This window comes from Siniperca chuatsi, linkage group LG5, assembly GCF_020085105.1.
Source record: "Siniperca chuatsi isolate FFG_IHB_CAS linkage group LG5, ASM2008510v1, whole genome shotgun sequence".
In the NCBI taxonomy this organism is placed as follows: domain Eukaryota; kingdom Metazoa; phylum Chordata; class Actinopteri; order Centrarchiformes; family Sinipercidae; genus Siniperca; species Siniperca chuatsi.
In genome coordinates, this window is record NC_058046.1 from 12,417,205 (window position 1) to 12,441,199 (window position 23,995).

The 23,995-nt window shown below is 39.6% G+C and overlaps 1 protein-coding gene across 11 annotated transcripts in view; it reads right to left on the reverse strand.

Moving 5' to 3' along the window:
- Positions 1–11,159, reverse strand: part of mvb12bb (multivesicular body subunit 12Bb) — a 33,134-nt gene extending 21,975 nt beyond the window's left edge. For 9 of the 11 annotated variants that reach the window (XM_044196423.1, XM_044196418.1, XM_044196416.1 and 6 more), the window contains exons 1-6: positions 11,015–11,159; positions 9,420–9,519; positions 4,167–4,262; positions 2,256–2,346; positions 1,078–1,207; positions 795–905 (exon numbers count right to left, since the gene is read on the reverse strand). In XM_044196423.1, the coding sequence (XP_044052358.1) occupies positions 795–905; positions 1,078–1,207; positions 2,256–2,346; positions 4,167–4,262; positions 9,420–9,512 (521 nt within the window). In that variant the 5' untranslated portion in view covers positions 9,513–9,519; positions 11,015–11,159. The remainder of the gene's footprint in view (positions 1–794; positions 906–1,077; positions 1,208–2,255; positions 2,347–4,166; positions 4,263–9,419; positions 9,520–11,014) is intronic. The other 2 variants (XM_044196415.1, XM_044196413.1) reach the window with 1 other exon arrangement.
- Positions 11,160–23,995: the final 12,836 nt, after the last annotated feature.

The window sequence follows — 23,995 nt, forward strand, 5'->3', positions numbered from 1 at the left end:
CCAGCCCACTGAGTGGCCATGTGAGCAGAAGCTCTGTTTTGAATACGCCTGCTGGCATCCACCGCTCTGGCCTGTTGTGGCTTTTAAGTGGCTTTTACTCAGCCCAGCACAGGATGGCAAAGCATAGCACTTCAAGCTGGCAAACTCATCAGCGCTCCGTGCCAAGCTTCTCTCTCCACAGCACCGCCACATCGAAGGAGTCTCAGTTGTTTATTTAGAATTTGCTGTGGAAATCCCCAGTTCTTCATTGGGATAAATAATTGAGCTGTTTGATCTGGACACAGTACAAAGGGTTGCTCCATTCACTCTGAGGCCTGAGGCGGAGGAAGCCTGAGCAGCATGAGCAGAGGCGGGGACACACACACTCCAGCATGGCGGAGATCTTGGAGCTCTCCTCCCTTCCTCTGCAGCTGTTGCTCGCTCTCCGGGCTACATCTCCTCCTCTTTGTCTGCACAGTACAACACTCCTGTCACCACAGTCAGAGCAGCGACCTGCCTCTGCCTCTGCCTCCTGGGACACACCACAAATAGCAGGAGTTTGGCCCTCATTGAACTCATGTTCTTGTTCAGGGGATCCTGTCTAGTTACCCTGTCTCTCCGGTTCACCCTCGCTACCTCGTTGTCCAGCCACAACCTTTATAGCAGATTGCCCGGGAGTGATCAATTGCTTGTGTCTTGATTGTTGTACATATGGTACAGAAGCATAACAACAGCTCCAGAGTACGCTGGGCGTGAAATAAAAAGGAAAGCAAGGTGGAAAGTTAAACTTGCTGAATTCTGTAGCATAAGGGTACCTTGCTGTGTTGGGTGGAGCGTCATTGCTAGCTCTACTGGACGTTTCCTGGGACGACTGATGCTGAGAAACATCAGCCATTCGATACCATATCCCCATATTGTTTATCTCACTGCGTAAAGATGAAGAAGAGACATACAGAATGTTTAAACAGCTAGGTTAGTAATCCTTCATGCAGATCAGAAAATGTTTCATTTTGTGTAAAAACAAACAAACAAGTATGGTGATTGATAGAAGACACAGAACATCAAGAATTCATCTATTTCCAGTGCCAAATCGCTCACCCTATACAGGTGTAGTTAATAAGATGGTACTTGGACTTTGCAATGATCTGGATGTCATATACAGCCGTCTTGGCAGCTGCACGAGGGCTGGTTTTCACACAGAGCCTCCTCTTCCTCATAGCAGTTTCCTCTGATGAGTCAGGTACACATGAGGGTGTTAGATAGGAATTGGAGGTTGTGCATCCAGTTCTGTCATCTCTGAGATTCAAGCTAAAAAAAAAAAAAGCTATAGACATTTTGAACCTCTAGGAGAACTATATATATATATATATATTCACAAATCCCACTTATACTTATACTATTTAGTCATTACCGGTCTCAGAATACGAGATGAGCTAATATCAGTTTCTGGGTGACTTGCTGTGCTTAAAGGGAAATGACTGGCCAGCAGAAACCCACAAAATCCACATGCGTTATTATCATTTTTATCATTTTAGTAGGTAAAATGACAGCAGCAAGTGAATCCTCCATCAGCTTTAGTGCACAACAGGGATTTAAACTGGATATTCCAGATAGAAACTCATACATAATGTCACATGTATACATTAAACATGGATTCACATAAAGTAATAAAACATTAAATTACACCATAGCCAAACAAAACATAATGTATTTTCTTCATTCTGGCAAAAAAAAAAAAAAAGCATTGCCATGCTTTCCTATATTGCATCTGTGCCTCGCTCATTTATTTCCCCTGCAACACTAGAAAGTGCAGTGTAAATGCAATGATAATAAAAATAATAAACAAGCTGTCCTCACTCCCCACACCAAAATATTATTACATTTCCAAGGCATGGATAGTGAGGGGGAAATACATAGCACTCAAAAAGCACTAAAGCATTGGGGAATGCATTTCATTAATATTAGATAACCCCCATCCACTCGTCCTCTCCCCAAATAAATACATAAATAAATAAGCCCCTCATAAAGAAAAGCACAGCTCCAGCTGAGATAAACAATGACTCATGATTCTCTTCTCTTGTACCTCCAGGGCAAAATGTTTATTTTATTCCCACAGTTTGCCATAAATTAAGCTAACCTGCACCCATAAAACATTCACTATCTCAAGCAAAGCTGCCCCTGAGGACCTCCACATAAGCTGGTCAGAGAGTGAAAAAACAAGAAGAGGAGGGGAGCGAGCCTGTGGTCGGTATTGACTTATGTCAATGTTTACTTACTTGTGTCCACTGTTTCTTCCACAGGTGTGAAGCCCTCTGGCAACACGTCCTTAATGTCAATCACCTTCATGTCCACAACAACGTCAGGCCCCTAAAAGATAGAGCACAAGCAGGAAATTTAAAGTCATGTATGCAAATTCAACTTTTAAAAGGACAGAGAGCAAGAAAAAGAAAAGGTTAGTCATTTTTGTCAGGAAAGAAAATGTAGAGATAATAAGAGTCAATGATTTACTAAAAGCTTGGGAAGTCTCTAAAGAGAAGGGTTGACAAAATAGCTGAAGTAATTACTCTCTAATAGCTTTTTTTTTACAAAGAGAGAATGCATCTGTGAACTTGTAATCACTCTCAACCTTTTGGCAAGAAGCTGTGGGATGATGGGAGACAGAGCAGGCAGTCTAATCAACAGAATGGGACTGGTTAAAAACAATCAGGGACTGTGTAGTTGACATTTTCAAGCATGACTCTTCCCTGCCTCCCATTACATTTTCATTTTTTGCCATAATAAATTGCAATAATACACAGCGGCAGTAGAGAGTGGGGCGAGCCAGGCGTGACTTGATGCGTCCGAAAAGGCTGGATTTCACTGCTACTGGTGCCCGACAGTCATTACCATTAGAGACATTTTTTATTCATAGTTTTTATACTGACTTAAGGAGGAATATGGATGAATGTTATTACTATGCATGGAACCTTTTTTGGTGTTTTCCCCTTTTGCTGGAGAGATTTCTTCCATCAAGGACTGACAAAAGGGGCTTTCTACCTCCAACCTAGAGTATGATAAATCACAAACTATTTACTTCCCCCCATGTAATTCAGGGGCTAATTTTACAGAATCTGTTTTTGTCATAGACAATTACAGTGGAAGCTCCATTGACTGGCAGACAAAATAGCCTTTGTTGATGGCTCTGTCATGTTTTATTTGTGTCAAAGTCCTTAAAACAATGTGGACACAGATTTTAAGATAATATACAGGAACTAGGGGAAGGCTATTTGTATGCTATATACTAAACTGAGGACCAGATTGAGCTCAAGCACGAGGCAGCTGCTGCCAAGTTGCCTGGCTTTTAGAGGACATACTGTTAAAAAAAAAAAAAAAAAGACTTGATTAAGTCCTAAAATTAAGCTGATGCAAAATAATAACAAAAATGCAGGTTTTGTTTACAACACTGTCTGCATTATCTACCTGCAGCCCATGGAAACAAATTAATAGACAGACAATAATATATAAGCTGTAGGTTAGACAGGTTGATAATCCTGGAGATGTAAGCAGGTGTATTTATGGCCACAGAGCAGCTAACAGCCATTCAACAACACATCATCTGTAGGCTGCAGCCAGGAGATGAGTCCAAAAATGACCCAACAGCATTATGAGAAACATTCAAAGATCATTTTAGCCACAGAAGAGTCAATGCTGCTCAAATTGGGTGCTCTATATATAGCACAACCATACTGAAAGTGCTTTTCATGGAGTAATTTCTTACCTAAAAAGGACTATTTTCATATTCACAATTATATGTGCATCAGCTTTCAAGAGTCACTGGTTGGTAACCATTTTCTCTACAGGGACGCTGTTGATTGAATAAATTGGAATAGTTAAAATACAGCTCATTGTTATTTCATGAATAAACATAAATAATATCCTCAGGAGGACGTATAACATGAAAAATATCTCACCAAGGTATTATTCATCTGGAATAGGCATGCAAATCCATTATATGTAAAAGTTCAAAACTGCACTGCCAATGCTGGCCTTTTTAAATGGGACTTTCACTGATCAAAGTGCAAAGTGCATAAAGATATTCTGGCAGCAGAAAACTGAGCTAATAACCACTGGCAAAAAAAAAAGGTGCAGCAGATGAGGTGTTAGTGCAGAATGCATACGGGAAGGGAGAAGTTTACATTCACACTTACAGTTTTTCTGTTGAAACAGAGGTAGCGAGTGACCTTGGATTTGAATAAGCCGTCCTTCCACAGGTCGGCGTCAAAGCCATCTGTTGTTTGTGCAACCTACGTGAAAAAAAAAGAGAAAAAAAAAAACAAGGAGAAAAAAAAAACATGCAGGAGGTGGGATAAAGTTAATGTATGTATGCCATGAGCGTGTGTTGCTTTTGCCTCTTCCCTTGCATACTAGCCTTAATTAACGCTTGACAACACTAGCGCTCCATCTCATTAGTGCTCTGCGTGGGTAAAGGAGTCTTAGCCTCCAAAAAGGTGGCTAAAAATATCATCCCTTGGGACCAGGCTGATTAAAGATGCCCTGACAAGGATCTGCTCTAATAAGGAAACCAAACTTCAATGTACTTCTGTGGGAAAGCAGGGATTATATTTGGGGTGAATGCAGAATGTATCTTTTTCAAAAACCTGCTGTAGTATCCCTTGAGCAAGACAGGTAAACTGAGAACACTGCACATGCACCTTAAATTGTTTTACTGCTCTACCCCCTGTGTGGATTCTTTTTATTATTTAATGAGACAAGTCTTCTGAGAATAAATTACTGAGGATTTAAAGCTATTTCATGCGTATGCCTAAATAAGACTAAATCCAAAGACCTAAGCAGCTTGTCCTTGTACAATAGGCTCATTCATAGTTGTAAATGATCAGTGGAGCCAATAAAAAAAAATAGATTGCATCACATTGACAGCATGTAGGCACCACAAGTCAATCTCAAGGTCCAACACTACATTGCTATGTAAATGTAGGTATGCAGGGCAGAATGATAAAGCAAAATATAACCTGAAGATCACAGACTCTTCCATCGTTCCAGCAAATATGCTTGGCTGAAGCGTCATGTTCCATTGCCTATCATGTGAGAATCACCTAAACAACTGCCAGAGTTATTTTCTAAAGGGATCCTTTACAAAGAAGAGTCAATCTAATGAGGTTCATTCAAATGAAGAAGTCATAGATCTCTGCACCCACCCACACACATTACCCCCTTGACAATAATGATGAATGACCTCAGTGACTGGGTGGAGGAAACATGGCATGGGGAGATGAAAAGCCACCACTGACTAGATGGGATGAGAGCAGAGACTAGACTGGGGAACAGAGATAGATAGTGGGATGAGAGAGAGAGAAAGAGCAGAAGATGAGCGGGGAGAGGGATTGCGGGGCGTCTCCAACAGCAGTTCCATGAAAGGTCCCAGAAGGAGCCTATACATCACCAGCCTCCCTCTTCCTTACAAGACAACCCGTCTTGGCCACTTTTTCCAGGTCAGTAGCCAGCGCATCCTGTCAGCGTAAACAAAGGGCTCGCTTTGTGAAACCCAAAGTCAAGTTGAGGAGTAACGAGGGCACGGTCCTCCTAGGAGGCACCTCAGGCATCATCCTGCCACAGCCGCCGGCAGCAAGGATGCAACGCAGCTTGAATGTGAAATGCCAACTGCTGAGCCACGGCAGAAAAGGCATGTGTAAAGTTGCGATGGCTCTTCTCTAATACTCTCAAGTCTGCCACTGCATGGCTCCATCATTACACAGACTTCAATGAGAAGAATGGCACGTCTGATAAGAGACGTCATGGCTCTGATATTGAAATATGGTTGTATCATTTGATTTAAAATGCAATGACAGATTCAACTGCCACTTCCTAAAATCTAAAGCTTACGGTGATCTAAAAGCCCACCTATGAAACAAGTCTTTAGGGGGTGCTGAATACTCCAATGAAGGATCTCTGGAGACAGACACCACCAGCAAGTTACTATGAAGCACTGAGAGGCACAGCTATGAATAAAAAGATATAAAAGGCATACAATCAAAAATCTCTGGGGAGTGAAACCAGGTGCAGAAGACATATGAGAGGCACAGGGAACAATCCAGTCCCTTCAAAGAAGAACAGAAAAACTGAAAAGAGAAAAATGTTTTGGATCCTTTCTCTCAAATGAAAATAGATAAATTGACTACTGACTATATATATTAAAGAACTACAGCAGCAGTTACTTTGAAAACGTTCTTTGACTTTCAGTAATAGTTTGACGTTTTGGGAAATGCGCTTATTGGCTTACTTGCTGAGATTTAGATGAGAAGACTGATATAACTCAAATCTGTGCATTAAGTATGGACGCCAAAGCTCACTTAATAACATATTGTATCTTGTTTGTTTAATCCCTACAAAAACAAAAATGTAAAAACAACATTTTGTGGTTTTAGACGGACTCAAGTGCTGTAACTGTTTCTTGATGAATAACCGTTTGTCCGTTTGCAAAGCATTTCTGTGCAGAGTCTCTGCTGATTGTCTGGTAACCTCACGGTGACGACAAATTGCCTTTCTTACATTTTTGTTTGTGCATGTATTAAACAAACAAGATACAACATGTGAGTTAGTGAGCTTTAGAGATGCTGGTAAGTGTATATTTGAGTTTTAGACAGGCTAGCTGTTTCCTCCCTGCTTCCACTCTTCATGCTAAGCTAAGCGCCTTCTGGTCCTAGCTCCAGACATGAGAGTGGTATCTATCTTCTCTTCTAACTCTTGGCAAGAAAGCTAATAAGCTGATTTCCCAAAATGTCAAACTATACCTTTAAAGTACAGATGCTCCCTCAAAAAACGGACAGGCAGTTATTGGGTCTGTAAACTCAGGCATCCTAGCTAATCATAAGATAGTACTAGGCTTCTTCAAATAAACTTACATTTCAGTAATGAGTTTACGAACATAACATGTCGAATGCTCAGGTGAATCTGAAATACATGCATATCCCCTTTGCAACTCTTGCACAGAGTGCGAGTGCGTGAGTCTACTCGTGGCGTTTGATGTTGGGTGGCTGCTGGTGCTTCAGCAAAGCTCCTGATCCCAGTGGAACAGTGTTTGATCTGGGCCTGTGCTCTCTTGTGTTGGAACAACCTGCTCAAGTTCAGAGATGTGAGCACATCGTATCAGAGAGCAAAAGAGTTAATCAGCCCTTTGATCTGCTGTATAAAATGTGTGCTAAGTATGGTAAGCAGTCAGTATTAAGGAGGAATTCTAAAAGAAGTCTAGTATGAAAGGGAAAAAAATCAATACAGCGTAATATCTTGAGACTTCCCCTTCTCGATGCAGAGTGTTGATATTTTTGTTTGTATTTCAAGTCTGCAGATGAAAGACCACAGAGTGATGCTCAAAAGATGTTCTTGAAGATGGGACAAATGCATTTGAAATAGTGCTTCAGAGTCTGAAAGACCTTTAATTGTATCTCGGATGCTAACTTTTACTTGACTTTTTACTCTGAGGTATGATTTTGATATTTTATTACCTTGAAGGATATGTTTTTTATTTTAAAAAAGGAAAACATATAATATATCGCTAAAAATTATAGTGTTAAAGAGAGGCTTTAAGCTATCTGGAGTGTAACCCTGTTTTCCTATAAACATGTGTCCTATCAGGGACAAACATGTCACACAGGAAGCAATGCCACATTCACATCATACAAGAACAAGACTATGAGTCTACGGCCATGCTAGCAGCTCTGTGAGGCTGTCCTTAGGCATGGCAGTGTTGTGTGCTAATTGCTAATGTCAGCATGCTAACATGCTCACAATGACAATGTTGAATTGTTGATGTTTAGCGGGTATAATGTTTACCATGTTCACTATCTTAGTTCAGTGTGTTACCAAGCTAACATTTGCTAATTAGCACTAACACAAAGTACAGCTGAGGCTGATGGGAACGTCATTAGTTTTTGCAGGTATTAGGATTCATCCTCTGGGCACAATGCATATCGGTACCAAAATTAAGGGTTTTCAGACATTTCACTATAAAACAAAAATGTCAACCTCACAGCAACACTAGAGGAAGAAGTTGTCGAGATATTCACATTTCAGTCTGGCTGGCATCCCCGTAATATGCTATCGGGTTGAAATACTGCTCATTGCATTTGAAAATTGTTTTAGTTATTTTAGCCAACAACCGTATGGGTATTTTTTGCAGTGCTTCAGTGATTATCAGATTTACAAACACTTGTTTACACTATGCCCTTGTGGCAGTTTGAATTCATAATGAAAATCATGATCCAAAAAATGTTTATACGTCAACAAAAGTACTGTAGTGACACACAGTAACACAAAAAAGACATTTAATTCTTTACATTTGATTGCAGTAACAGTTTCTTGGTGTTCATTAATATGTCTACCCTTTCATTATCTTAAGTCCAAACTATTTCCAGATTTCAAACTGCTGGTGTACTGCCTTTGGGTTAACAAAAAAAGTATTTACAATTTACTGAACATCTATTACAAAGATAAACCAGTGTCATTAACAGTCAGTGACTAGCTTTTAGCCCTACAGAACATGCACAGTATTTGCACATCAATTGGTGCACTGGAGCAGCAGAGGAGGAAGTCTGATGGGGCTTCTCTCTGTTTGTCACTACTGTGTGGTGTGTTAGCAGTTTCCCTGCCAGTGGCTCCGTTCTGATGCCAACCCACCATCGTCTGCCAGAGATTAGAACAAGATGGGTGTGTAGGGTGGAGCAGGAAGAGATAAAAACTAGGGGAAGAGGGAAGGTTTGGGGGCGTAGGGTGAAAGCAAGAAGAAGACGTCTGAATAGGAAGAGAGAGAGAGGAAGAGAGATCTGCCCTTGAGCTTGTTTTGTGCTTTGTTTAACTCACACACTCTATTCTCTTTTCAACCCTCTCCAACTCTTTCACAACCAAGAAACGTTCACATAAACCAGCCGATCCTGCACTACATCCTTACACAAATTACACATCCTTGTTGAAGGTGTTGTGGTACTTGAATATAAGGGAAACATAGGGGTAAACTTGACTCTGGTGGGCATCAACCAAACATCATTAAACCTTTGCCTCTGGTGTGTCTGTAATACTGGTGGCAACATATAACAATGTCAGGAAGGGAATCTTCATAATCATCAAAGTAAACTTTATGAATAAGTTATCTAACAGCTCTAACAAAAAAAAAAAAAACACCTCAGAAGGCTGCCAACATCCTGGCTGTAAGTTATGCTATACAATCAGTTACAACAATTACATGCAGAGGATTAGATTTCAGATTAGACTACCAATGACATTTAGGCCCTATTATAATGCTGGCAAAAAACATGTTACAGTCTTTCAAGAGTAAATAAATGATTTATCCTATTTTTTTATTTCACCTGTGGCTTTTACAGTAAAGGAGTGAATCCAAGCTTATTAAACTAAACAATGTGTTGTGACAAACAGTCTAAATGAATACTCACAACACAGAAGCCATCAGGGGCCTTGCTGACTGAAGTTACTACTCCAACTGCAGAGATGGGCTCTGTGGGCAGCTGGTTACTCACTTCAGACATGTCGAAGCTGCGTTAGAAAAACAGAAGAGCCTCATCACACTTTTGGCATTTCACCAGAGAAAACATATTACAATGATCCACAGTTTTTTCCTTCTGAAAATGAACTTTAGATAGGCCTACATCATGCAATTCAATGCAAGATTTGCTTATACAGTGCATGTAAAAACATACCTGTACTTTGGGACAAACAGTGCAGTTAGGAAAGGGATTATTTGAAATCTGAAAACTACACAAAATGCTGATAGTGAAACAAAATGGGCATTGCACCTTACAGGGTAATTACATGGAGAATGGACAAGGTTTTTCTTGGCTAAAATGACCACATTATTGACTTCTTGATGAGGCTTATTAGGATCTAGAAGAAAAAGTGGCCACCTAATCAAGGATCAAATGACAAGTGAGACCAATGACAAAACAGCATTTGGAGACCACCCAGTGACTTCACCAAATCACAAATTAGGGGGAGTGATCACATATTTTCAAGGAAGTCCCAATCAAATGCTATCTATTCCTGTCTAAGGGAATTTTTCCCTAATGGGTATGCAAGCCTTTTACAGGGTAAGTGGTTTTGCAATGGTTCCCTTACGCAATTTTATTAGATTAGGTTTAAAGCATTCTTGTACTAACTGACAAAGTTGCTGCATTCAATCTTGATGTTTACGAAATCTATTGCAATTAAGCTGATCAAATTAGGGGATTTACTCCAGAAACAGCTGTCTCTTTAACAAATGTTAGATAGCTGTACTTATTCAAACTAAACAGGATAGCAAATTAGCTAATAGAATGAAGGATCTCTTTGTAACATTAATTTGTTCAAAATGAGCTTTGTTTTCCAACACAACATCCAGCCTTAGAGACTCATCCAGGCAGACCAAAAAAAAAGAAATCCATCCAAACTTATTTTCAGCTACCAAGGAAAATATCACTGTGTATTCCTTCATGGTATACAAACTTGAATAGTGTGTATGTGATATTCAATACTGGGTTCATGGTGACTACAGTAAACAGACATTTTTATCTCCATAGCTATACATGATAACTTAAACATGATTTAACTGTGGGGTTTGTTTAGTCTCACTAATTATAAGTTAATTAACTATTACAAAATGTGTCCCTGGCAAGATTTAGCATAATGCTGAGTTGGTCTACTTTCATATTGTGAGCAACAGCGATCAACTCAGTGTTGTAAAGCTGGAGTAAATGCAAGTTGGTGAAAGCGAGGGAGTTAACATGTAATTTGTGAGTATTGTATTGTAAGTTACATGTAGTGACGTGACATTATGACTGTTCTAGGCCTACATGTTTCACAGAGGTCCACGTGAGGACAGCTACAACTGTGCATTTCCCTAATAAAAAAGTATGTTTGTGTAACCTGCCGGCCGGCAACTATCGTTATTTAAATTAATAGTAATTACTGTAAGCCCATTAGGAATTGTCTGAGCCCTTAGGAAGTGAAACTAGCTAACTAAAATCCACAATAGTTGTCGTTTGTCCTTGTTTACCTGGTTAAAACGTCGTGGTCTCCCGAGGGCTGTCACCGTTTGTCAACTTCGGACTTCGAACCTGCAGGAAGTAAATGCTTCCGGGTACCCCTGCATGATTAACCAAAACCCAATACTTGCATGGCCATGCTGGCAATCTCCCTTCTAAGTAGAATCTCCGTCTGTCATTTTTTTCCCCCCTGGAAAATAAATACACAAATAAAAAAAAACCAAACAAAACAACCAAAGCCATTTTAAATTCTATTTACTTATTTAAGTAGATAACTTTTAACAGTCTTTTAGTGATTCCCCCCTCCTTTCTTCCCCCTATTGTGTTAGTATGTTAGTTGTCAGTATGTTTGTAAGCTGCCATGCACAATCCCTTTTGGTAAGCAATTTGAATGTGTCGTAACTGAGCCTGCAGTGAAACCTACTCAATGTGTTGCTTTAAAAAAATAATTGTACAGCTATCATGAGTTGCTGATCAAAATCGCCACATGCTGCTGCTGAGTCAATGAGTGCAGCGCAGACGCACTGGATTCTAAACATGCACATGTAATTCAATAGATGAGAACATCTTATGAAAGCACCATCAAAAAAGATATATGAATGGCAAATGTGCCGATTTACTTTGTCAGTGTGAATTGTGTATACACAGAGAATAAAGGCCTGGGCCAACAATGCCACATTGACTCGTGGGTGTATTTCTTTGCAATAACTTTTGAGATCCAATTTGGCTATGGTAACTAAATTAAGGTTGTGCTTCACTAAACGACTATCATTACATGGATGTATCTATGGGTCACGCCTTCTGACAGTTGGTTGTCCCTCTAATCATCACATGTCATTACTGTAATCAGATAAAAGTAAGATAAAGAGCAATGTATTAGCTTAGCTGTAACATTAGGATGTACATCTCCCAGCGAACAAAACTTGAAAGCCTCTTTGTAGACTGTCCAAAACACCAAGGGGCGACAGATGCTTTCCCATCACTAAGTTTATTATTTCTACCCCCATCATACCAATCAAATAAATTATTTCATTGTGCAACTATTATCCTAATTTATTCAAATCAAAGACTTGTTGCTCTGTTTTGTGACATGGTGCCATATGCCACTATGGTGTCTTCATTGGGGCCACACACTGTGAAATGTATTTATGGGCTTACATGGCTGCACATGATGTGATCAGTTTTCCCTTTTTTTTTACATTTTTATAACGCTTCTATAATTAGAGCCGAGACCTTTAGAGAAAAACTGCCACCTCATATGACCAGCAACTTTCACCACCTCCACACTTACTGTTGATGTTAATTAAAGTGGAAAAATCCTGCCCGTGTTTGCCGACAAGTGTTTGGGTTAGTTTCTAATTTAACTTTTCCAGCCCTTGTATCTATTCTGATTATATCTTAATCTAGCTGTTGCTAGATTATATCTTTTGCAAAACCCCCTGTCACTTTCTTCCTCTCCTTAGTAAAACGTATAGTTGGACATATTGGTGAGAAGATCAATCTCCCCAGATTTTGGGGGAGTTTTTCCTTATTTGAATCAAGGCTCTAAGGATAGAGAGTGTCATGTGCTGTAGAGATTGTAAAGCCCATTGATGCAAATTTGTGATTTCTGATATTGGGCTATATAAATAAAATTGACTTGTACCTAAATATAAAGCTACCGTTGCTTATCTTAGCTTAGCATAAAGACTTGAAACAGGGAAACAGGTAGCCTGGCCCTGTCCGAAGGTAATAAAAGCCTCATACCAGCATGTCTCAAGCTTACTGATCAGCATGTTATAGCTCGTATGTTTAATCTGTACAAAAACAGAAGTGTGAGAATGACAAGTTATGGTTTTACAGGGGGTTAAGTGCCCGACTATTTCTTGGCCAGGCGCAGTAACTTCCTGCTCTGCCACTGGTTACCTGGCAACTTCACAGTGGCATCAGTTTTTGTCCGAATTAAACAATAAAACAATTTTGTTACCTTTGGACAGAGCCAGGCTAGCTGTTTTCCCCCTCTTTCCAGTCTTTATACTAAGTTCTGCTAACTGTAGCCTCATGTTTACCGTACAGACATGAGAGTGGTATCAATCCTCTCATCTAACTCTCAGCAACAAAGTGCAGTAACTTATTTCAGTAAGGTATTCATTTAAGGAGTTGTCTTGTAGTCCAAATTATATATGTCAGTCTTACTGTGTACCTACTAAACTTTTCAGTATTTGACTTACTAAAGCTAAGTGAGAACATTTTTAAACTTTGGGCTCTCTTATTTTTGTTATTATTTGCAACAACTGCAGTAGCTCCTGGATTTCTGTAGCTTCCTGTGTGTCGATATCAGTGACAAATAATTGTAGCAGAGAAATTTACCTGGTGGAAGAGGATTTCTTTTTACAATGGTCTTACATCATCAGCTACTGTAACACCCCCCATCACCACCACCACCACCAACCACCACACACACACACACACACACACACACACACACACACAATCCTACAAATACATGCTTCCACATCAAGGTGTTGACAACCTACTAAAACAGGCATTCTCATTTTATGTTGAATTTGTAGCAGTGCTGATGTTGATAAGATAAAATCTCAGGTGTCAATGGAAAAAAAAGAAGGCGAAGAAAAAAAAACGCACATGCTCCGGCTGAGAAGAGGTACACCTGCTAAAGTAATGGTCTAATTATGGAATAGGTGATGAAACACTCGTCGGGAGTCTGGAGATATCAGTAACACATGCTAACTGTGAAAGCCATCAGCTATTACAGTGTTTTAATGTGCGGCACATCACACGCTGAGGATTGTGGGGTAAGATGAATGATAGCTGTGGCAGATTTCTGTGGGGGAGCAGCCAGTGTAGGATGCATAGCATTACAGCTGGCATTTTGAAAAGGTTCATTAAAACTGTGATTTCTTTGTTCACGCTTTGTTTCATGTATAGTTTATGGCACATCTCAGTTAAAGTTGACCCCATAAACACTGGATCATCCTATCATGTACAAAATATCATACACATATTCTGGTAAGTATGTTGTAGTAGTGAGTGGTAATCAGTGGATGACAGATGAGCCCCTGGACCAAAATTATACCTCAGTGAACGACTTTGCACCCAAATGATAAAAAACAGCAAAGGTTTTCTTTTCATGTGTAAAGGTCATTCACTGGGTTTTGTAATTTGCTGACACTAGTCTGGGGACTGAAGATGGAGATTTCTGGGTTGCCACCCTGAGAGTAATAATATCCCTATCTCAACTTGGGAAATCTACTGGGCCCCAATGTCCCCGTCACCCGTATGAACCCATTATGGGCTGTGTAGAAATCTGCAGGTCTCGTTTCATATATGACCCTCACCCCCCTCCTCCTCTCTTTTCTGTCTACACATAAAAAAAATCCCTGTGTCTCCTGAATAGCTTATAATAACAAGCTTTAAGAAACCTACCCTTAGTGCCCCCATAGGATACAGCCTTGCAAGGTTCTATAATATCATGCTTTTTTTCTAATTAAAGGTCAGTTTGGTCCAGTCTCATTGTTGCCTTGGCTAAAAAATATCCTGAAACATGATGGCTTTGCCAAATGTGATTTGATTTTCCATTTGTGCCATCTGTTTTCTTGGCCAAAGCATTGAATTGCACAAGTTGAAAATGTAGGAACTGTCAGATTCATTTTGCAATTCTTCACATTTGTAGTTAAAAATCACATCCATCTTAAAATCTCTATAGATAATATAAGATAGATAAAGGGGGTCTTTATTTGACCTATATGGTGCATTTTAGAGAGTGTATACCCATGTCATGCATCTAGAGATGGTCAGTCTAGCCTAAGTAATTTCTTTGGTAGTATTTTACATACACTCATCTCTTACCAGCTCACACTTTATCGCTCAAGTTATCATCAAACACACACCCATACACTCACATACATCTGTGCATGCACACCACACACACTCGCATGCATACACACATATACTTTCCTCCGTCTGGTGGGGAGTCTGGACTGCTCCGACTGACTGCGCCTCACTGCCCTTGTGCAGTGGTGTGCCAGTTGTGCCTTCCCCCATCGCTGTGAATGCCACCATCTGGTGTGCCACGTGGACATCATAATCTCCCCTTAATTACATTAGCAGTGCAATCAGTTACTGCATTACAAGGCCGGGCGAAGAGCTTTTAAATCTTGGAGGAAATCATAAATAATTGCACTAAGTACCCAGCGCCAGATGTGCGTGCCAACTTGGCTGGCATGAGATAAATAGTAACCTCAACAACGGTGTTCAATATCGACTCTGCAAACATTTTTTGGGCAGTATGATCCCCTTGTCTTTTGCTCTCATCCCTGTCGTCGTCCTTTCCCTTTGGATTCTCTCACCTTGTGTGTTAAAGCACACAGAGAGGTTGGGGTCCACTGACTGTATAGTACCTGTTGCTGCAGTGTTTCCCTGCTGCAGTGTGACTGATGGCATCCAGGAAACAGTTTGTAACAAGGTGTTTCACAGCGTCACCATTCAGTCCATTACTGCACCCTTCAATCATTCTTCAGTCGTGTAATTAGATGTTTCTCAGGTATCTTGTGCTGGAAATTGAAATTCTTTATGGATTCTGAATAGTTAGGCGTATGAGTGTGAGTGTAGGGTAACAAGACATTACACATTATGAGCCACCATCACGCCTTTCTCCTCGGAGGGGATGTTGCGTTGTGTTGCATGGTACTTTTCACTCATCTTCCTGTCATGTTCTCAGTTCCCAGGGCTGCTCATACTGACACACATGTCACTCAGTTCACTGCCAGCTTAGAGCACTTCCTCTTACCCACTGGCTAGATGGGGCCACTATCCAGTGTCAATACACCAGTGGTCACCAAAGTTTTGAACAGTTACTAGGAGGCATTAATAAACATTTTTCATGTAAGACATTTTAACTCATCATAGCAGGAGAAGCACAGGCGTAACTAATAACACTGCTGAGCGGGGCAGCATGCACAACACCACAGGCCTGGAACTGGCTAAACTAAATTGTATGCAGGCATTGTTAATGTTATTAAATACACATGTTCTTTTCCTGCTATGACATGTCAAAGTATCTGCAGTGAAAAAAGACTGTTGTAGTTTACACTGCAGAATTATATGAAAGAAAAAATTTGCAACTGAGCTGAGAATTGGCGTTTGGGGAATGTAGGATAAATTGAAGGATTTTTCTCCTTTAATACACTTGTCTTTAGGGTGATTTTTATGGCACACAAAATGCTATTTAAGAATACTAAAACAAAGCTTGAAGCCCTTTTTAAAAGGACAGAAGTCCAAGGCTGGACTACTGCAATACACTTGCTTTTGGGATCCCTGCCAAGAGTCTTTAGAAACTTCACTATATTCAGAACAGTGATGCTAGGATCCTTCTGAGAGTGTGGACACATCACCATATTACCCCTATCCTTTACAACCATCACTGGCTACAGCTCCCCTTTCAGTCTGGAGTTTAAAATAATTCCCATCTGTCAACTAGTGCTCAGGATTTAACTTCACTTTATATACCTCAGCAGTGTAATTCCTATTGTGTTTACATATTTGTCAAAGTGTTCCTGAAAAATAGAGCATTGCTCTCACTGAAACTGTTCTGGTATATATAAAGGTAAAAAAAAGATCATGAAAAACTTACCTAGAATCTTGAGCTGATTTAAACTTCTGAGTGAATTAACAGGATTGTGCAAAGTATAATCTCTATCTTCATGCTGCCATTAGTGGCACTGGCAGCAGTATTTTAAGCTTGATAATGGGATGTTTCTCACTGCAATGATCCTTGGGAGATGTCTTGGAGATGTAGTTAATTGTTTGCTTAAATTGCGGCTGTACACACTCTTGTACCTTTTTTCCCAAAGAACCAGATTTAAAAAAAATCTAAGTTCTCATCATTTGTTCAGATGATTAAACTCCAAAAGATATAAATGCATCTTTTACTTCTGGAGCCCTGGATACCTGAAATAACTCCTCCCAATAAAGTACTCAGTTGTGAAAATGTAGGTACAAATCATTTATTTAACTTTCTTCAAAATGTGTCTAACATCATCATGTATTACATGTCACAGATGGACTAACAAATGCAGACATAGAATCTGACCCATAACCCTTTTCTCATGATCTGTTATTTAATGACATTAACCCAAAGTCAGTACTGAAACTTATGCTTTGGATTTGTTTTTTCCCACAACATGCAAACACATCCTTTAGTACGCTGATATTGTTTCTCTGTGTTGAATTGGTCAATGTATGTGCGATATAGTTTTTCTTTTAATTGAATTAAATGGTATATATTGTCTCATTCTCAAACTGTGCTGGTGGTCCATATTGGTGTTTTCTGGAAAGCTGGGTTAAAGGAACACCAAAGGTATGTACGTGGCACCCCGATATACTTACTCACTGAGTAAATAAGATATAAATTTGCAAAAAGGCACCTTGACAATTTATCTCTTGGGTGGAGGTATTGATATTAACATGTACAGTGCCCATTTCAATTTGATAGCAATCTGGCCTTCAAAGTGTTATTTAAATGAACGGGTGTCTTTTCAACAAAACAACATGAGGATAAAAAACACAGCAGAGTGAAGAAAGAGAATTTCAGATATTGACTAAATACGTCTTATCATTTATCATAATTTCTCCATCCACTTTGTCACGGCTTCAGCATTTAAGGAAGATAGATGATACAAGATGTTGTTCTCCCTTTCATACTTCCCGTGCTCTGGGAAGTGTGTCCAATATGGACTTACTTTACCTCTTTGCAATTCAGTTGGCATGCGTTTGTCTCTATCTAGACATACTGTGTATTTCTCGCATGTTTTTCTACTTGCTGTGTTATGGGACATCTGGCACTTGGACCTTTAACCTGTATGATAAAGGATGCATTTCATGAGCAGCAATATATCTTACTAATAACAAATATTTAGAGGGCAGCGTGTCAAATTACTACACGGGTGTTTTAGTTGACTAAGCGGTTGATATATGTTATTCAGGGAGTTTTTGAAGGCACCACAATGTCAGTGTAGTGTCATTAAGAAGCAAGGCTTTGAAAGGTGTGGCATTTGCTATTCTGCCTCCCAGTGGGCTTTATGCTGAGGTGGTCGTCTCGGCAAGGGCGACCATTAATATCTGAGAGGGAATATTCCCATGGTGAGGTGACTGGTTGGAGAAGGTCCTGCTCCAGCGCAGAGACCTACAACATGAAAGTTCAAAAAAGTGCTGAGCGTGAGCTTGGCTAGTAGCAGCCATCTGCTCCCCTGCTAACTAATGCAAAATATCCACTGTGAACAAATCTCTAGGAGGGATGTGATCTACTGTCCAATTCTTACATTTTCTTACAAGAAGGAGCTTCCTCCATCTAAAATTAATCAAATCACACATACAGTAACAACACGTCAAAAAACAAACAAACAGAGTTATTAGTTTAATAAGATGTAGTGATAGGCTTTAGCTATCACAACAGTTTCTTTATTTCTTGTTTTTTATACAGGGATCTTCACATCTATTATACACGTAGGACTTTGTCACTCAACTCTCTTATGTATTTGAATGTGTTGTTTGCCCTGGTGTGGTGATTTAGAGGGAACATTTTATCAGAGCTAGCCAAGCAAGCCTGGTCCACCAGGGAGCCAGGCATTTTATAAGGGTATAAATAATCAATGACACTGCATCTGTAATGGCCTGTAATGCAGTTTGTTAACTCCTCCACTTCACCCCGCCCCCACCCAGAACGGCGCGTTTATTGCTCAAACAATAGAAACGGATTGCCACGGTTAATTGACAAGGCAGGGGAATCTCTCTTTAGCTGTCTTTCTGTCTCTCTGCTTTACTCTCACTGCCCCCTCTTATATCATGCAGCAAGATACCTTTTTGGTTTGTTTTCCATCAGCTTAAGCTTTGAACCATATGTGAATGCTTGCTGTATGTGCCATATACCAATATTTTCTCTATTGAGGTGCACATGGAGTGGACAAATGGAAAATAAAGGTAATTAAGTCCATATTAAATGATAATATATGCATGTATTACAGTCAGATTGAGTTAATCTAATTCCTCTTGTGTCATTTCAGCTGTTGCTTATTATGAGCATCGATCTTAAATGAACTTTTATTGATCAGTTATGTACCAAATCCACAAAACTTCTGCCAGAAAGTTCAATTTTGTGACCTGAAACACAGTAAAACTAGTACACATGTAAACCTTTTTTAATGATTGTGGTTAGTGAATGCTGTCTATTTGAATGTCTAATAAGTTAAAAAAGGAGCACTGTCATAGTTGCCAATACTGCTCATGTAAATGATTTTCAAAGACATACACACTAAACCATCACTGACACTGTTGCATCCATGTCTCATAATTCACATATTTCCAGAGAAGAAAAAAATACCAAAATATACTCACCCTCCACCCCCTCCCGCTCGCATACACCCACAGCCGAACATGATACATATTTTGAGTTTCACCCCTCCCCCCGATCTCACCCATGAGCCTCTGATTTCCATTATTATTAATATCTGCCTGTTTAATTTTCAGCTCTGTCATAATGTGTCGGCCTAAACTACAAGAGACAATCCCTTATTGATTACTTTCCCAGCAGCCCCGGCGCATGCCCCAGCTGATCACGCCTCTCATGCACAGACATCTCATGCATTTCAGATAATAAGCTGCTGCTCTGGAGTTGAAACAAATTGGATGTGCAGTCAGTCACTGTCCAAGTGAATCATGTTGCAGTCTGTCAGTGGACTAGGCTTGGATTATCATCTTACCCATGCGAGGCAAAAAATGGAGAAAAAATGCCATGAGCACCTGCCATGATGGCAAGGTGGTATATGTGAGCACGACTCCCACTTTGTTGCAGCACTGTATAGCGGGACTATTGATCACCCTGCATGCTGTTATATCTCATATGCATTCATATTCACAAAGTTATGCACAAACATGAAGGCACAGTTTAACACTTTCTCTTACTTAAAATGTTAACTGAACTATGACAAAGGAAGACACAATATGGCTAAGATATCATATTTGACATGCATATCATTTGTGTAAATGTCACTGAGACAGACTGTCTTATAAAAATCTATTTTTGAGTGATTAAATTCAAATGGAATTGCTCTTTTTCTTTATTTTGACAAAGCTTGAAGCTTCAAACAAACGCAATTTCCTTCATCTTTCATATCTTCAGATATATGCTTTAGGGTATTGTAAGAGCAAAGTGCTGGCTTTTAGCATCAGAGCTGGTGGCATTTAGAAAAGTTCCCATAAGAAAAATTTGACAAGATATGAATGAAACAAGTCATTAGTCCTCTGAATCGATGAGGGATAAAGGCCTTATTAGAAGCGAACTTTTGTTTACGTGACAATTTAATACAATACTAGAAAATCTTGACACAACCAGCCATGAAAATTCTTGTTTAAGCACCATATTTTCTGACCTGTCAACAGCTATCTCCATAGCATGACAGCACTTGTGAACTTACAATAGTAGATGCTAGAAACACCATGCTCCATGCACATGTTACAGTGTACATGGACAAGGCGCACACTGTGCCAAAAACTATTTCCAACAGCAAACAATGCCACCATTGTATTTACTTGCTTTGGATTCTGTAACAGGAAGAAAATCCATCCTCTCACCCTGGACCTGGCTCTGTTTCAAATTTAGTGCACTTTCACATTAAAAAATCAAAAAGAGAAGTTTTTTGGAGTTGCACGGGAAGACATGATTAATAATACATCAGGATTATAGAGCACAGACTGTGCTGTACTGACTTTAATAAGTCCATGGAGGGAAAACAAACACAGACTATGAAAACAACCACACTCGCTGCCTGAAAAACATTTGCATTTAAACACCAATAAATCTGCATTTTCCCCCTCAGCATTAAGTATTAGTTAGTGGTTCGTGGTGGGAAAACACGCCTAAATGTAAATGATAGCTATCATATTTGATTACTTGTCTCAGACTTTTGACAAACTATATGAAATAATGGTTTTATTTGGGAAGTACACCTGAGCTACTGTGGTTTGCTGCAAAAACCCTGAGAAGTAGAATAATTGGCACCCTAGTGTAAGGCTCCCTCTGTTTGGTACCAGCTGTTTAAAATATGGATGATATTGTTTTCATTGCTGGGATTTTATTGAGTTCTACTTGGTCCGTGCAGTATAATCTTCTGACTCTGACCTTTTCTGGCATGTGGGAAAAGTAAATAAACAAGGCACTGATGTATTCCCTCCGTTACCAGAGAAGCTGAGCAGCAGCTTTTCAGTTGATCATATTCAGGTGCCTGGATTCAGAAAGCTGTCTGTGGGTGCCTGGTGGCGAGATGCCTTTTTCTGCAGCAGAGAATAATGATGGTAGAAGAGAAAAATTTATTGACAACTGTGATCGGTGTACAGCATCTGCTCTCTATTGGCATATTTCCCCTGCCAGCAAAACTAGCGGCTGTTGACCATGAGATGTTTTAGTTTGAGCATTCTTTTAAATTGTAACTCCTCGTGGAGGTCACAATAAAATACTGACAAACCAGAGGTGAAGACAAGTTCAAGTGTAATTTAAAAACAGATCTTTGATACACTGAAGTGAATTATACACATACATTTGTGAAGTACAAAAAGTGAACAAAACAAGATGTCCCAGCAAAGAGCCTGGTTCTGGCACAAGTTGTCTGAAGCAGTAAATTTTCCTCTAGTCTCAGATGTAACATGTCCTGCACAGCAGCTGTACAGTACGTGGATATCACACTAATCCCAGTCTCATTGCATTATTCCACTCATGGCCATCCGTTGTTAACTCTTGCATAAATACATAGATAAGAAAATGATTAAATTTAAGTCAAGTCTTTCTCGTTCTACACTGTCACCTTAAATCATGCATAAATGTGATAATTACCCACACTAGGCCAAAAGGGCCCATCACTGCCACTTTAAATCCAATAAACGCCACGACCTGATCACTATAATTGACCATCTATCAGGGTCACTGAGGAGTCCAATGTTGTTAACCACCGCTTATAATTCCTCTTGATCATTGCTAATTACAGAAAGTGGGAGAAACCAATATTCCAGATACCCAGAGAACAGCTGCCCACCATTTCAGAGAAGTAGGACGGGATGTTTCAATATCAGTCAGTTTAAAAAATGACATGATTTGTGAATTTTAGATACATAAATAAACAACTTTAAAGGCCATGAATATTTATTTTTACAATAAGCTTCTTAATTGTTGGGGTCTGACACAATTTTCAGCCAAAGATAGAATAGTTTTGGGTATTTCACATGAGAGATTTCTGTTTTTGTGTTTGTGGTGTTTGTGTTGGCGTTCTTCTCGCTGGTTTGAAGTGGGTGGGGCTCAGATAGAAAAAGGTGATGCTTAATCATAATTGGTGCACAGAAGTACGTGACATCATGTACTTCTGTGCACTTAGCACCAGTCAGCTTGAAAAATATTTGATTAAATTTGCTTTAGTTTAATTTTCTGTGGTAAATGAGAGAATTTATGCTACAAATGTATTATATTGTACCATAGTTAACTTGGTGTTATACTTAAAGGCATGTTAAATAAGAAAGGCTTTTGATTTACTCAAGGGAGAATGGCCGTCTGGTCATGAATTTCATTTAGCCCTGCAATGTTCTGTGAATATGAGGCACACTTAGCAATCAGTTTTTATACAGATGTCACGTATGTAGACAATCTGTAATTACATTTTAAATAAGCCTAAATATGCACATACTATAAAAGCATACTGCTACCTTTTTAACAGCGCACATTTCTAACTGACATTACCTCTGCCAGCATTTGCACCCCATTTCTTTCAGTCTAATATTCTTACTGTACTGCTCACTGGGGCAACAAGTCATTGAGAAAATGCACAATTTATTGAAATTTTATGGAAAGACCCTTACCCCCTTTCACCACCGCACAATTACATAAAAGCCATCTAGCCCTCGAGTAACCCTTTTTAAAGTAATTCATTTATGACTCTGGTCACAGAGGGGATGCCTCTACTGCCACAAACACCCTAAAACATGTGTGGATGGCATGAGGATGAAATCCACAATGCACTGAAGGGCACAGCTTTCATCAAGACGTTCTTTTTTTCTTCATAAGCACGTCATAAAATATTTCATTCCGCTTTTACAATCGACTTGTTTCATTACAAAGTTGTACATTTTATTTCCATGAATAGGAATGACATAACCAAGGCTCATTTGGGTATTTCAAAATGCTTCCCCTTGATAGAAAACATGCCATTCAGATGGCTCTTTTTAGCGAGGGAGAGCATTAGAAGATGGACAAACTAAAAGATGCAAGAAAACGATACTACAGACAAGAGAAATAAAAGGGAAATGAGACAAAGAGATTGAGTGAGTGGTCGAGAGCCTGCTATAGTCTCTCCTGAGATGAGTATGATGATTGCACCCACATTCCACTGCAGAGCTAAAACCCTTGGAGGCTTTTGGAATGTGAAAACCTACTTCCTCTATCTTTATAGTACAACACTTAGGCAGCGTACCACTTTTTTTTCCTACCCTGAACATTGCTCACATCGCTGTTCCCTGAAGCTTGAAAGCACAACATTTCTCAGCCAGCAACTCCCACTGGGACTAAAGCCCAGAGATGGAAATGCAAAGGATATGTTTTATTGGACAGTTGCAGACAAATAAATCTAAATATGTATTTTGGTCATGTTTGTGTGCCGACTGCATCCTGAGGGAGTTGAAATGATTATATGACATAAATAACAATGCCGTAGCATGATATTAGGTCACATGTTTACATACATGGACCTAAGGTCAGGGAAGAGAATAATTCAAACACTATTTCTCTTCTTTTGAAGTGAACATTGTTTTGGTAGCATACATACATGGTGCTAGGAACCATGCTTTCCAGTGTGCATTGACTATTAATGAGAGATGGAACCATACAGTCAGGTAAAATATACATACTTAAGTGGTTAAAAGTCATAGCTCTGTTGAAGCCTGCCAGCAAGGCACAAATC